This window comes from Pleurodeles waltl, chromosome 11 (genome assembly GCF_031143425.1).
Source record: "Pleurodeles waltl isolate 20211129_DDA chromosome 11, aPleWal1.hap1.20221129, whole genome shotgun sequence".
In the NCBI taxonomy this organism is placed as follows: domain Eukaryota; kingdom Metazoa; phylum Chordata; class Amphibia; order Caudata; family Salamandridae; genus Pleurodeles; species Pleurodeles waltl.
The window spans coordinates 144,612,718-144,628,774 of NC_090450.1; the positions used below are offsets into that span (position 1 = coordinate 144,612,718).

The 16,057-nt window shown below is 44.1% G+C and overlaps 1 protein-coding gene across 2 annotated transcripts in view; it reads right to left on the reverse strand.

Annotated features, from left to right (window-relative positions):
* Positions 1-16,057, reverse strand: part of GMPS (guanine monophosphate synthase) — a 529,284-nt gene that overhangs the window by 428,004 nt on the left and 85,223 nt on the right. For both annotated transcript variants that reach the window (XM_069213299.1, XM_069213300.1), the window contains 2 exons: positions 12,611-12,725; positions 9,325-9,422 (listed from right to left, as the gene is read on the reverse strand). In XM_069213299.1, the coding sequence (XP_069069400.1) occupies positions 9,325-9,422; positions 12,611-12,725 (213 nt within the window). The remainder of the gene's footprint in view (positions 1-9,324; positions 9,423-12,610; positions 12,726-16,057) is intronic.

The following is a 16,057-nucleotide window of genomic DNA, read 5'->3' on the forward strand; positions in this document are numbered from 1 at the left end:
TTCCTTTTTTTCAAACAAAAGCTTCAATATTATCAATAAAACAAGAGTGGAAAGTCTTCAGGTCTTTTTAAGTTAATATTGCATGCAATTAAATCAATTTGTTTTGTCCTCTTCTTGTGCTTCAGCAGTCCGATCGGATCTTTTCTCGTCTCTCCTCAGTTGCCCGATTTCTTGGATATATTCTGGGTGAACCACTAATTTCCTTTATGCCCTTTTAAGGGATTTTTCTATTTTCTTATTTATTAAATCATTTCACAAATTCTGAAAGGGATTCTTCCCTACCACATAGAATAATATTGTTAAAACAGTCTACCAATTTTTGCTACATGAGACCACATCATAACACTTGGAATTCTTAAGGTTTGTTTCTAGCTGGTATTTCTGCTAATATATAGTTAGTAAGGATACCCACTTCTCTACGTTTGGGGTACCTCGAAAATTCAATTGTATTCTTTTCTTATCTTGAAACTCAAGGTATGGCTCCTCTACAAAACCTGTTTTGAGATCTGAATCAAAATACTCAATCAGGGGTGTGTGGCCTAGCCGGCAAACATGGCGGCCGCATACTGAGAGACCTCCCAGCTGCAACCTAACTATCCAACCTCATCCTCGGTCACACTGCACCCACCTATAATACTGGACCCTCCCACCACATAATAGACGTCACCTGAGGCCCTGGGTCGTCTTATTTCGGCGGCTGAAGATTGAGGAGTGCCAAGACAGGTGAGCCCCTGAGCGAACGGCATGGGACACCACTGGGCCGACTAAAAAGAGTGCGGTTGCAGCGAGGCCCCAATGACTTCAGGGAACGAGTGGCTGTTATGCCGAGGGACCGCCAGTGCCTGGCATCTGCTGAAGCAGTGAAAAGCCATGGTAGCTGGAAGCACCAATCTGGGTGCGAGCGGCCTGGTTCCTGCGTCCACCCTAGTCGGTGCCGATGAGCCCAAGATGCTGTCCACCAGGGTCGCAGCTGGCGCCAGGGGGTTGGCCCGGGCTGGTCAGCATCCAGGTTTCTTTGCGGAGGTGTGCCGGGTCCTGACCCTATTGAACTGTGGGAGATGTCCGTAGCTATGGGCTCCTCCATTTGTGCGGGGGCTGGCGGTTCAGAGTGCGCTGCAGCAGCCAACGCCTACCACCTGGAACAGTCACAGAGGAGATACTGGGATGTACAGAGGCTGCTGTAGGCAAGGCCACGGACATCGGGTATGGCGCCTGGGACTGTAGACACTTCTCAAACTTTGCTTGACCCTCAACTGTCAGCGGCAGCATGTGGGCTGGGCCGAGGGATGTTGTTGGGCCCTGAGGCTGGAGTGGGGCCCATAATCAGTCGAACTGTGGATCCTGGAAAGAGGGGCGTGTTGGTGGCACAGGGTTCTCCCTGGAGGCATTTTTTCAGTTGAGTGGATGTTGGTACAGCAAGGGACCTAGAAACTGGGGCAGGCCTCCTGTTGTGTGCAAGCTGCCCCCACGTCGTGAGAGGTGCCCCAGTACAGACATGGAATCTCCTGTGAGCAGCCTCACCCCTGGCCCCTGTCAGGGTCCAGAGGATCTCTTCTGCGGTAGGAGCCTTGCCATTAGGGTGGCAATCAACATCTTTGAATTCACGTAGCCATCCCTGCTCAGGCCGGCTGCTCATGGCACTCCACGTGGATTCTTGTGGGACCCTGGCGGGTTGCGAGATAGGGGCTGCATGTTGGAAGACTTCCACTATGCTACTGGCTGACGTGGCAAAAGAAAATATATGCACCAAGACCAAAAAGAGCACTGCATAAGTACACCCAGCAAGGGGTGGTGCGCCGCAGCCTACAAGCAATCTCCCGTTTGGGAGGGTGGCAGGGGGAACTAGACAACACCGCACTCATCGCTATCACCCAGTCCTGGGACATGCTTGACGCAAAGAACGTGGTGGTGGGATCGGATATCATTCTACTGTGCCAGGACAGCAGGCATGCCATGGAGAGGATAACAGAGACTGAAAAAATGATATCGGGAGTGGAGGACTCATTCACAGGCCTACAGCAGAAGGTGTCCACTCTAATGGCTATATCTAAAGAGCTGGAGGATGCAGAGGGCCGTGCATGCCGAAACAACCTGAGATTCGCCAGGTTCCCAGAGGGGTTTGAAGGCCCATCTAGGGATGTGTTCCTCTACCAATGTCTTAGGTGGTCCATGCCAGTGGATGCTATGTCGACCTGCTTGGTTGTAGAGCAAGCACAATGGGCAATTGTGAAGAAGCACCCCCTGAGGGCGCAGCCCTGCCCAGTGATCACGAAGATCCTTAATTTAATGGACCATGATGCTACCCTTAACTTTGCTAGATCCCAGTAAAAACTCCTGTTCCAATCTGACCACATCATAATTTTTCTGGGCTATACACACCTAGTCCAGCAACACTGCCAATCTTTCACAACTGCTAAGCCACTCCTCAAGGAGTTTAAGCTCCAATATTTTTTCCTATATCCTCCATGCCTACAGATTGTGCTCAACTCCCAAAACACTTCTTAGATTCCCGCAAGAAGTGTGCCAGTGGGCCGATGAAAAAGTACAGCTAAAACCTCAAACCCTGCCTCAACTTGATTGACTCAACACAGGGAGAGGACAGACAGCGCACAACCAAGATTCCATAGAAACGTAAACATAGGTCCGAGCGACGGAGTACATGAGTTTGGCAGATAAAAGGCCAGTGGGGATGTCACCTTTGTGGCTTCCTACTCTTAACCACTTTGGGGGAGGAATGTGAGGAGGTGGGGGTTCAGATCTGTTTCTTCTGCAATGTTCTCAGCAAACTGCATTGTGGTCACAAATTTTCTTACCTCCAGCCACAGAGGCAGTTAGCTTACATACCTTAGTGTTATTTACTTGAATTGAGGTGAGGGGTTCTTGGGTGCAGTGCCCAGGGTCCCTGGTGCACGCATAACGTGATAGATGGGTCATGGTTCCTGAAGTACTGCGGGGTTTGCACTATTTTCATGTTTGGGAGTTCCCCTGCAGGTTTCATGTTGCACTCGTACCCACCAACTAACCACTATGATGTCCCTTTCCTTCGTTCACATCATCCCTGCTTGGTCCCCAAACACTCAACATGCGCCCAGAGGCCTCATCGGGCCTTCTCCTCATTGTGTCCTTTGTAGAAAAGTACCCTCTTTTTGGCATGGTTACCCCCACTTTTTGCCTGCTGTCAGTGTGTTTTGGCTGTGTTCTCTGGGATCCTGTGACCAGGACCCTAGTGACTGTGCTCTCTCCCTCTAAATGTGGTTACTTAGGACTTATCACACCCCACAATTGGTATACTGGTGCCCCCATATAAGTCCCTAGTATAGGGTACTAAGGTATCCAGGGCACTGGGGCACCAGGGGTTTCCCATGGGCTGCAGCATGTATTGTGCCACCCATGGGAGCCCATGCAAAATGTGTCTGCAGGCCTGCCATTGCAGACTGTGTGAAAAGGTGCATGCACCATTTTCGCTACAGGTCACTGCACCAGGTCAATGTAACTCACCCCTACGGTAGGCCCTCCTAGCCCAGAGGACAGGGTGCAGGTACGTACCTGTGTGTGGGGGCACCCTCGCATGAGCAGAGTTGCCCTTACAAACTCCAGCTCCATTTCACTGGACTTCGAAAGTGCAGGGAAGCCATTTTACCCATGCACTGGACACAGGTCAAGCTACATAATGGTAACTCCGAACCTGGCATGTTTGGTATCAAACATGTCAGAATCTTAACACAATACTGTTGCCAGTATTGGTTGTATGATTCCATGCACTCTAGGGGCTCTGTGGAGGACCCCCAGCATTGTTCATACTAGTCTTTTTGGGTTTTCCGGGCAGCCAGTGCTGCTGCCATTACTTGGACAGGTTTCTGCCCTCCTACTGCTTGACCAGCTCAGGCAGAGGAAGGCAGAACAAAGGATTTCCTGTGTGAGAGGGAGGTAATATACTCTCCTTTGGAAATAGGTGTTACATGGCATGGGAGGGTAGCCTCCCCAAGCCACCTGTATGCTTTGAAGGGCACATTTGGTGCCCTCCTTGCATAAACCAGTTTGCACCAGTCCGGGGACCCCGTCTCTGCTCTAGCACAAAACTTTACAATGGAAAGTGGAGTGACCACTCCCCTATCCATCACCACCCCAGAGGTGGTGCCCAGAGCTCCTCTGGGTGGTCACTTGGTTCAGTCATCTTTCATCCAAGGTGGCCAGAGGCCCCTGGGAGTATCTGAGTGGCGTGGTCAGGCAGAATATGTCACAGCCCCCTCCTGATAGGTGGTCACCCTGCTAGGTGACCAATCCCCCTTATTAGGCTATTTAGGGACTCCTTCTTGGGTGGGTCCTCCGATTAGATTTGCAAGATTACAGCAGGACTCCTCTGCATTGCTTACTTCATCTTCTGGCTACAAGGACTGCAACTGGACCCTCCTGGAACCGACAGTCTGGAACTTCAGCGACGATCCCTCTCTGCAACATTGTTTTGCCAGCTCCTTCTCGCAACTACAGCATTTTCCAGGCTGTGCATCCTCTGAGGGCGATGTGTCGTCAGCCTGCACAAGAAGCAAGAAGGAATCCCCCTTGGAGGGAAGGAGTCACTCCCCTGCATCGGCAGGCACCAACTGCAACAACGACCATCCGCATGGATCCTCTCTCCTCCAGAACTGCATGAATTCTGCATCACAGGTGGTGGTCTGAAGTGGTCCCCTTGGTCCTCTCTACCAGATGTCCAATTTGGGAGACGGTAAGCCCTTGCCTGTCCTTGCAGGACAGTACCCCTGTGCACTGCGACTCTTGCAGCTACCAAGGCTTGTTTTTGATTCGTCCAAGGGATCTTCAGGCTCCGTCTAGCCCCAGCCTCCAGCACCCCTTCCTGCAAAGCACAATCTCCTGCTTTCTGCTCCAGCGACTCAAGACTCCTCTTCAGGTGTGCTGAGTGGGCCTCACTGCGACTCCTGTGCCTGCTGCCGGTAGGTCACCTGTGGGCACTGCCTCCTCTTCTTGTGACTCTCCCAGCTGCTAAGGGTCACTTCGGACTCCCTCCCTTGGGTCGATTCCCCTGGGCCTTGCTGGTCCTCTTCAGCCTTGCAAAACCTTCTTCTCCCGACTCTTGCATTTGCCAAGGATTGTTGGTGGTTTTCCAACACCACCGACAGACTACATCACGACTGTCAACGTGGGACATCACTTGCATCATTTCTGGAACTCCTCTTCTTCTTCGATGCCACACTGCTGACTTCCTTCATCTGTCGACCTGGTCCTGCATCCACAGAAGGGTGGGTAGTGGCTCCTGCCACGACTGGCCACTCCAACTCGAACTGGACTTGGTCCCCTTCTTTTGCAGATCCTCTGCCAGGATCCACCTGTGGTTTCTTCTAGACTTTTCTGGGTCTTGCAGAGTCCTTTTCCAAAGCCTTCCTGTTGGTTTTGGGGGAAACCAGGTACTTACCTCTTCTATCCTGGTCGCTGGGGGGCAGGGGCACCCTGATACTTACCTCTTGAGGTTCCTAGTTCCTCCAGCTCCCCTCTACTGATTCCACTTCCTTGGGTGGGGGACTACCTTTCACATTACACTTTTTAAGTATATGGTGTGGCCCTCCACTATGGCCCTCACTTTTTGCTACTGCTTTTACCAATACCTATTTCTTCCTATGCTATTTCCTGATTGCTAATGTGTATGTAATAATGTGTTTACTTGCCTCCAGTTGGGGGTATTGCCTATACAGTATTTTAGTATTTGTATTACCATAATCAAGTACCTATATTTTTATAACACCGGTTGGTTCTTCCATGTGTTTAAGTGGTGTGTGACTTTAGTGGTATTGCATAAGCTTTGCATCCACAGCTACCTCTAGAGAGCCCTGGCTTCCCAGACACCTCCCACACTTCACTAATATGGGGATACCTGGACCTGGTATAAGATGATAACATCATAGGTGCTCACCACACACTAGGCTAGCTTTCTACATCCTGGAATGTCCGGGACCTACTGTATAAGGTAAAAAGAGGGGCCGCCCTGAGGCACGCTAAGAGTGTGGGTGGATATTTTACTGTTGAAGGAGCGAACCTTCTTGGTACCAGGATCTCTTGCCTTGCATGACATAGCTGTTCTCCTCCATATCAGTGTGGGACCCTCTAAGGCTGAAATGATAATGGCGCCACTCCCTGTGGCACTCACATAGACAACACATCTACCAGTTCATGGAAAAATACTTTACCCTCAACTTGACCACTGCCCCTTCGGCCGCTATACTTTGGGAAGCCTTCAAGACCACCATACACAGCATAGATATTCGTTTTCGTGCCGGGGAAGTCCGCAGAGCAGAGCAATCTCTTGTCGCCATCGAACAGTCAGGGTTAGTGGAACTGTTGTGCAGGCCCTTTGAAGACCACACAGTGTAGCGACAATTGGGGGTGGGCTCAACTGCAGTACTAACAACTACTTCTAAATGAGGGTAAACTATCTGATGTGTGGCCCAAAGCCGCCTTTATCAGTGGGAGGACAAGTTCAGCAAAATGCTGCATAGGCTGTGTCAGTCAGACAGAGGGCACTCTACGATGCTGGTGATTAGAGATGATGGGCGGGGGGCAGATGTTGGTGGACCCACGGGAGGTGGCCTCCTACTACAAAGAATTATACTCCTGTAGTGAGGCCCTGTCCCCTGACCAGATCCTTGAGTTCGCCAAGGACCTTCCTCTCGTGTCTCTCTGCCATAGCCAGAGCCTCCCTAGAGGAGGATATCATGGCTGAGGAATTGGCCTCAGTCCTGTCTGAAATAAAGAGTGGGAGGAGCCCCAGGTCCTAACGGGTTCCTGTGAGAATTCTGTAAAGCCTGTATACAACGATTAGTCACCCATCTCTTAAATTTACTTCAGGCAGCACTCCAGGGAGAGCCCCACCCACTGGATTGGCACCAGGCCAAGATAGCTGTCTTTCTGAAACCAGGTAGGCCTTGTATCACCTAATTTTCCTCCTTTACACGGAGTTGAAGCTCCTCGCCAAGGCACTGGCATGCAGACTAGTGACACACATACAAGACCTAGTCCATCCAGATCAGTCCGCCTTTATGCCCAATCAAGCTACTTGACTCAACATTAATCGGGTTCATAATGCATTCGCCAATGGCGGATTAACTTTTTGCCCTTCTGCAGAGGGTGAATTTTGGCCACAATTTCCTCTTGTATATACAGCTCCTTTACACAGACACGTCCGTGACAGGGTAGCAAACTGGGTGTCGAGGCCTTTCTTGATCGCTAGGGGGATGAGGCAGAGTTGCCCGCTCTTCTTTGCGATAGTGGTGGAGTCCATCGCAGTGTGGGTTAGAATGGATGCCCAGTTGCGTGGTTTCAAATTGGGCCCTACACTCTCCAACAGGAATCGCTCTCTATGTTATTTGTAAGTAACTCATAATCTGGAAGCGATAAACTTTGAGTTTGGTTTCTCTGGAATCACAATTTAAAATCACAGCTTATAGTGAGGTCAGATTTTAAATTGCAATTCTGCAACTACCACATTTCGGAAATTTACATTTTCTTACTTTAGCCATTTGGTGACTGCTGCCTGTCTCCGGTCACTTGTCTGGGGTGGGTGACAGCTGGGCTTTGTGTATACCCTCTATAAAGCCACACACATTGGGAGACTAGGTGAGACTTGATGGGTCATCCTGGGAGGGAGGAGCAGGACCTTGCTTCACTTACACCTGAATAGGATGTGTCCTGCCCTCACACAAAGGGCTGAATACCATCCTGTAGTGAGTCTGGGCTGTGCACTTCAAAGGCCAAACTGGGTATAAATACTGGACCAGCTCAGTACACTTCAGGACCTGGGGCTACTCTGCCAGGAAAAAGGACTGCTGTGCTGCGGAAGGATTGCCACGCTGCTGGACTGCTGCTTTGCTGGACTCCAATCTTTCTGTGCTGGCTGCTGTTCCTTTGCCTAGGTGAGAAGGACTAGACCAACTTCACTGGAACCCAGAGTAACTCCAAGGGCTAGCTGGCTGACCTCCTGATCTGAAGTCTAAGGGATATAAAAGACTTCCAACCATGGATCTCCTGCACCTGGACTCTACAAACTGAGTCTGCCCTGCCAAGTGGTGCCACCCTATTCCTAGACCTTCGGAAGTGGGCCTAAGGTGTTGGCTCCAGTGTAACTGAAACACCCTCTGCTGCGTGAGCAGAATCAATGCATCACCTTCGGAACCATCCTGTTACATGGAACAAAACCAGCGCCATCACCTTTGGAAGCAACCCTGTCACGTCGACGGTAGACTCGACGAACCGCCACATCGCAGCCTCTACGCTCATCAGAACCAACGTATCCTCTTGTCTGCACAACGCATCCTCGACCCCAGTCTTCGCAGCGCAAGTCCCAGTGCCTGGAACCTCAACGTCGATGGAGCAGGATCTCGCACCCTAACTCTGCTTCGTCTCGGAACCATCACCCCACCGCTACTGTGCGAGTGTGGTGGGGAAATGGGGGAGGGAGGGCAAGGGTGGTGGTGGTCAGGGGAATGGGCTGAAATTTCACATGCCCTCTACTGCATGGTTTTTACCCACAGAATGCTCACTCAGGTTCAGTGGGCCTAACTGGGTCCCTGTATCCGGCCTGCGCTCCATCCAGGGCTTATACCCCAGTCAACAACCCAATTTCTAACAGGATAGGCCAATTATTTTTTTCTGGGAATCTTACTTCAGAACAGAGGACTTAACGGGTTAATTATCATTGCATGTACAGACCAGAGTTCAATGCTATGATGTGGATACTAATGAGGTCCAAGGATACCAGTATTTTGTTTTCTGCAGCATCCTTCCCATGGTTGAGCATGAGGTTGTACTCTACCTGAGAATAGTCTAGGAGCAAGGAGGTGTACATGTCAAACAGAGTCAGACTGTTACTGGCAATGGTGGCATAAAATACAACTTGCAAACTTCCAGCACTTTGTAATAAAATATAACTTCTGCCATTGTTTGCTTACTGTATGCATACAGATGTAAGCATGTGTTGAATTAATTTTCTACTTAATACAAAGGATTTTGTCGAATTGTTTGAATTAGGTTTGACAGTGAGAATCACCAACAGGCACTTATTTATATAAATGTATGGATTAAGGTTAGCACATAAGGTATGTGACTGACAAATTTTGCTTTGAGAATTGGAAGGCCAGTACTCAAAAGTTTTTTATTCAGTGGTCACTACTTCATACTGGAAAACAAATATTCTCTCACACATAAATACCCTGATCAGTATGGTTCATTTAACTGCCTTATAAAGTTTTGCAGCAGATAATCTAGTGGTAGTACTCATTTTGTTTTGGTAAAATGTAGGATTAAGAAAGAATACTATACCTAAAAAGAGAGCATGAATTATCTATGTTTATGCTGAAGACGCCATCCTCTCTCACATTTTTTTTGTGCACAGAACCACCAAATACTTTATTCATCATCTAAAAGAAAAACAGAAAAGCCAAATTAAAAGTGGAAAAACATAATTTCAACATTTGCCCCCAATAGTCATGGAGTCCTCACAGTAGGAAATGGAGCATTAGAATGCCAAAGAAAGGAAAATCTGTGTGTATACCTATCCTATTCCTACTCAAACAATAAGCAATTATGATAAATGGTAATTTATTTATTTAGCTGTTGTGAAGTGTTTGCCGTCAGCTTGTAGTAATTTCAGAGCACTACATTATGAAGACAAAAAAGCAGGACAATTAGTAATGAAGGTAGGTAGCAGCCCAAGTGTGGTAAAAGAAAGTGATCACACCATCCATTGTTCACGATCATGGCACCTGAAGAGTTTGATGTTAATGTGTTTGGAACAAGTGAAGTAGTGTGGGTTCACTTTTGAGCTGGAGATTTCAGGAGGGAGCAAAGTTTGAGACCACTTTTTGTAAAAAAAAAAAAAAAAAAAACTGCTGTCCCACTTATGTGACTGGGTCTAGTGCTCGACAGGGACGGATCAAACTAAGGACAATGGGAGCCCTTGCATGGAGACTACTGCTGACTTTGGTTGGATCCGTTACGCTCACTGCCACTAGGCCCAGCCAAACAAGTAGGGCAGAGTTTTTATCAGCACAGGTGGGGCAATGCTGGGTGGCAGACATTTTGTGGATTCCTATGGATTTTGGAAGGCTCCAAGACAGAAATGTAGGGCAAATGTGTGACGTCAGACAAAGTTGGAAGTTTGCAGGGCAACGGGGGTAAGAAAATAGTGTAGTGCTCATGTGAAGCACACCACCCTGGACTCCCCTCTGATGTCTACTTTTCAGAAGTCTCTGGGTCTGGTAGGTTTTTCCAGGTGGCAGCCTACCCAATGTACTCATTCACCATTGTAAGTTGGACAATATTGGGAGCTGGCCAAGTTCTCCTGGCCCATACGTAAAAGCAACACCCAAAACCATCAAACAGGTGTTTGGGGGGGGGGGGGGGAATAGCCCCCACGAGTGCCTAGGAGGTGAAAATGAAATGAGCAGATAGGCTCATTTCACTTGTAATTTCAGTGAAATGATGTCAGCGTGCCGTATGCGCTGATCGTCATTTCACTGAAAAACCAAAAACAGCCTCAGGAGCTGGGGAAGCTATTCACCAGCTCCTGATGCTGTTTTTGACAGAAAGGAAATCCCTCTTGTACCTGCACCAGAGGAATTTCCTGTGCCTTGTACGCGGATTGTCAGGAGCATTCCAAAGTACATAAGCACTGCGGTGTCAGCCGTCCAATTGCCACAAGTGGTTAAATGCAATCAGAAATGTTATGTTTAGTAGTGTGTTCTTTAATTGTAAGTTAAGTATGTTGTTAGTTTTCTTTTCTAATTTATTTTGTAATTGTAGTTTTTTTTTTTTTTAACAATAGTATGTTATAATTTAGTAGCAGGCTTTTGGGTTTGTTGCGGGAATAGGGTGAAAGATAACTATAACTTAAAATTAATGAAGATCATTGTTTCATTGTAAATGGAGTGCTTAATATATTAATTTTCAAATGATAGTTTAAATGTATTTTATTTAAATTTTAATGTATTTTTTAATTTAGATATTAATAGTATGATATATTTTAGAAGGGGATTGTGCTTGTAGAGGAATAGGATAGTAAGATAATGAAATTGCATCTCAATGGTAGGTATTTTATTTACATGAAATTATTAAACTGGTTATCTTTGTTATTTAATAAAGTGTTAATATTTTGTACGTAGTTTATTACGTTGTATTTTGCATTAAAATAGCTTTAAAATAGAAATTTTGAACTTTTGTTATATGTAATTTTTCCAAAGTACTACACCTTCCTTACTGTCGCTTAGACTTGAGAGGTAATAATAAACGTGACCAAATGGTAATCCAATGTTTCCCTCCTGTTGCTTATATTTGATTAGAAACAGTAAGCCTAACCCCTTCGAAGTCCAACACTTTCCGTGCTGTTGATTCAAATGAATTTTAATATTGGTGTTTTTATTGTTATTTTTATAATATAAATATAATTTAAAAAATGTTTTACTGCATTCTTTACCTAACAAATTACACATAATTTATTTGATAAAAATGTAAAATTATTAGAATTTTGTATGTTAAATTGTTTTTCAAATCTAGAAAACATTATTAAAAAAGCATTTGGTATATTACTTAAGTTAAGTCATTGTTGGCATATGTATCCATATATAGATGTTTGTGTTTCATAATTTTGCAATTATTTTACTGCGAAATAGTAAAAATTGTTCACTGCTGGATTATTTTAAAATTGTATTTATATATAAAATTCAAAAACTTTGACAGTAACGCACACTCGGGAAATCAAAGCTGGTAGTGTTTATTACCACACACAACGCATTTCGGCTGCCAAGCAGCCTTGACACGTGATCAAGGCTGCTTGGCAGCCGAAACGCGCTGTGTGTTGTAATAAACACTACCAGCTTTGATTTCCCGAGTGTGCGTTACTGTGAAAGTTTTTGAATTGTACATGGAAATTAACCGGAGTGCTCTGCCGGTTTCGACGCACCACCCCGCGAGGGCCGCTGTGAGCCACTGTGTGAGCAGTCTTTTGTTAAAATATTATATATATATATATACATACACACACATACATATATACACACACGCATATATCTATCTTCACCTAAAAATATAATTTAAACAAATACTTTAAATCACTAAATAAAAATTATTTCATATTTAAAGACTAAAATGTTCAAAATACACTACTGATAGGAAAACATTTATTGAGAAAAAATTGTATTTATCTACTTTTCAGAAACAATATTTTTGACACAATAGCTTTGTAATTGACATTATAAGAATAGGATTGCAATATTTTGTGACACAGTATTTCTGTCTCTCGACATCTGTTGCCACAATAGTAGTCAGTTATACCTTCTGTTGTGTGAAGGATCACTGTAGGGTCAGGCACAGGGAAACTGGCCAGACCATCCTAGTGTCGACGTAGTGCGGATCGATGTTTTGCAAACATGTCAAGTCTGTTTTAATATACTTTATGAATAATGCAGAAAGAATTTGATTGAGGTGCAATCAGAACTGCTTGGTAAAATTTCCTAGTCATTAAGAAAACCAAATGTAGTTTGCATGAAGGGGCAGTTGAGGAAACAGGACTACAGAAATTACAATCATTCAGGTATACAGTGGTTGGTACCTGCATGCCATAACAAATTCCGAGAACTGGTTTCCCAATTGTAAATATGGCTGGGTCAAACCAAGGAGCATCTTCCGCATAAACTGAATTTGGTCCTCCAGATATCACAATTGCCCTGTAAAGAAATTAAGTGTGCTGAAATAGCCTCTTAAAATACATATAAAAAACTGTAAAAACTTTATTGATTAGCCTAGCAAAACAAACGCCCATATTAAAAAAAATGACTACAATTAAAAATATATTGCTCATGATTAGGAATCTTTTTAATAGCAAATATGCCCAATGTTTATCAGTATTCATAATTCCTGCTCATCGCCTGCTCAAGTGACGAGATTTCAAAAGCAATCAAATCTCGTGTCCACATTTGTCCCACCTCCCCCAGGCCAGAAACACAAATACACTAGGTTTGATGTGTCAGAAATAGGCACATGGGTTGAAGTATTAAGGATTGCATGCAGCAACATGGTATGCTGGTGATTAGCATGTCATTTACACTCTAGCATCACAGTTATAACTTGGTGGGCTGGTGCTACTGCAGTCAGACACTACCTGCTCCCAAGAAAAACATGCCAAGGCGAATCGTTTTGCCAAATATAAGCTGCAGTGGAAATGCATGGTATACACATATTTGAAACAGTGGCATCTAAATAACAATGCAAAAATATCCATTCAATCAATACATAATTGCCGGCATAAGTCGTCAACCTGAATATTGTAAAACTGTAACAAACATTTAAAGAAGAGGAAGAAAGAACAAATTAGGTTCTCAAGCAAACCTATAAAGGGGGCATAGAACATTGTTAATAAACCTAAGTAAGATATTGGACGGCTGAACTTGCAAGGTCCAAGTATTCAAGCTGATCCTTTCAGGAAGCATTAAGAACTAGGCAAATCCTACTGAACAACAGACATGTGTAGCTCATATTCCAGATAATGATAAAGTGTAGCAATGACCAGACAGTGAAACATGCCAATTATCTTGAAAAGTTATTAGCACAGGATTTCACAAGATAACCAGACCAAAGAAAAAACAAAACTAAAAGGATATCAAAATGCAAAAACGATTTTAGGGATAGTGACTTCTCACAATAGGATCGGGTATACTAGTGAGGTAACTAGGGATGTCCTGATGAAAGACGTGATTACAAGGGAAAGGTATGAAATTCCCCCAACATATGAAAAACAGGAGAAGTTTGTCTCCTTCAAGATGTCAGAAACACATTGGAGCTCCTGCAATGCACGTATTGTTTTTGGCAGTTTTATACAGAGCGAACTCAGCCAAAGGGCAATGGTTTTGATCAAATGGACATTATCACTGCTGTAATTATGATAAATGTTTTAGTGAATGAAACTGCTTCAGCAATAATTATTACAGCCAAGTATCACAATAGAACATGAACAAACTTAAGAGAAGTTAGTGTGGTGTTAAGCCAAGCTTTAAAATGTATGTTTTTGGTCCATTAAGGTACAAAAACAAACCAGAATTCAAGTACCATAAAAAGTATCACGTGTAAAGTGTGGTGATAGTATTAAAAACAGCTATATTAATATTGAACCTGGGAAGACAGTGGTCATGATCCTATACAGAAAAGTGTGAATGTTTGAGAATCAAAGTGCAAATCCAGCATTTAAGTAAATAGACAAACATTTTAAAAATCAAGTTAAACATGTAATGTAGTCCTCCTGGAATAAAACTGCATTGCCAATTTTTTTCCAAAGGTTTACTCATTATATTATGAAAAAATTAAACAAGGTGGAAAAGTGGGCATAACATTATTGAATTGACTGAAAGGGAATTTAGCCAATGATGGCATAATAAGCTGTATTTACTAACATATGGCTGGAGATCCACAGAGGTGGCAGCATCAAGTCATTTTGTCCGGTAGAGCTGGTTTTAGGACCTAGTTGCCCCTTCTTAACAAAGAATATATGTTCTGGTCAGTAAGAAAGTGAAGGAGACCTTTACATTTTGTTCTTGTCCCACGAGCTCTGTGCTCAGAGACAGAGGCCAAAAGTCAATTTGTCTTACAATTATTTTCCTTCTGACTACAGAGTTCCAGGATTTTGTCAGTTATTTTCCTAACACATTTAAATCGCTAAGTCAACTGTACAAACATTTCAAAATATATTTCAGTAGTTGTGAAAGCCCATTGTTTGTACTTCTGTGTGATAGAAAAAAATATTTTAATAGGATGCATACAAATCAGAACACTTTACTTGATGTGCAAAGAATAAATATATTTTCTGAAACCCGATTTACACAGATTGCTAATACATATAGTTTTATTAGTAAAGCTACAAGTTAGTAGGAAGGTTTTTGGACACTTCTTGGAAATGTTCTGTCTGTAAATGACAGTGTGCGCCCACATCATGCTTTTAGTAATATATTTATTAAAAGAGCAGTGATTTAAAGGTTTAGGTTTAAATACTTAATTAGTAAACTAAGAGGCAAGTAATGGATCATGTGTCCCCCTAGGTTTGGGTTAGCTTATTATTATACAAGGAGCAAACTTTCAGTCTGTTTAAAGAAGTTTTTTTAAACAGCTGAAATGCTGAGCTCACGTATTTGAAGATACACTCATGTGAGAATGAAGAATAAGGCATCTCTGTAAACTAAGATATTTGCCTAGGTTCACACAATTTGAGACAGGTGAAGGACACTACAGTTATGGTCGAGTAGATTATTCAAGTTACTCAACCTGCAGGTATAGTATCATTTTAATGATTTTTCGAGGACTGTATACGCAACTGTACATTTGCAATACCACCAGTAAATGCCACCGGCCGGAAAAGGCTCTTAAAGCTAGGAAAGTGAAAAGGGGACAAAAATATGAAAAAGTTAGTGATGTAAAGTGAGCCTACATGGGAGGATGAAAAGTATATATGTATCAAATAAGGGACCTGTAAGTGACTACAACTGTTACTTGCCAATTTGTTTCAGATATATTAAGAGAAAGTGTCTGAGAGTACAGCTATTGTTTGAGTAAAGACCTGCAAACTGAAATGAAGAGCTTTGTTAGGTGGGCAAATATTGAAACATTACATTTGAAACTATTTTGAAAGAACACATGATGTTGGCAAATTAAAGGATGCAAGTAGTGTCATGGTCCACCTCCATTTCCACCTTTCACACACATGGCCTGGGTGCGGGTCTCCACAAGCGGTGTCTGTTAAGCAGGTCTGGGGGTATGCTCATCAATCTTTAGCAAGACAGGGACAATGTGAGGGTTCCTACTGGGGAACTCCAAGGAGTTAGGCAGCAAAGAGACTGTGGTAGAGCCAGCAAAATAAGTCGAAGATTTTCACGGTACTACAGCAAATACCAGCAGGAATCTTTAATGAAGCGGAGAAATCATAAGGCATATACTCAGGGACAGGAATCCACACTCACCCTATAACCCAGTGGAGAAACAGTCATTGAAAAGATCTTCTCAGAAAAGTTAACAC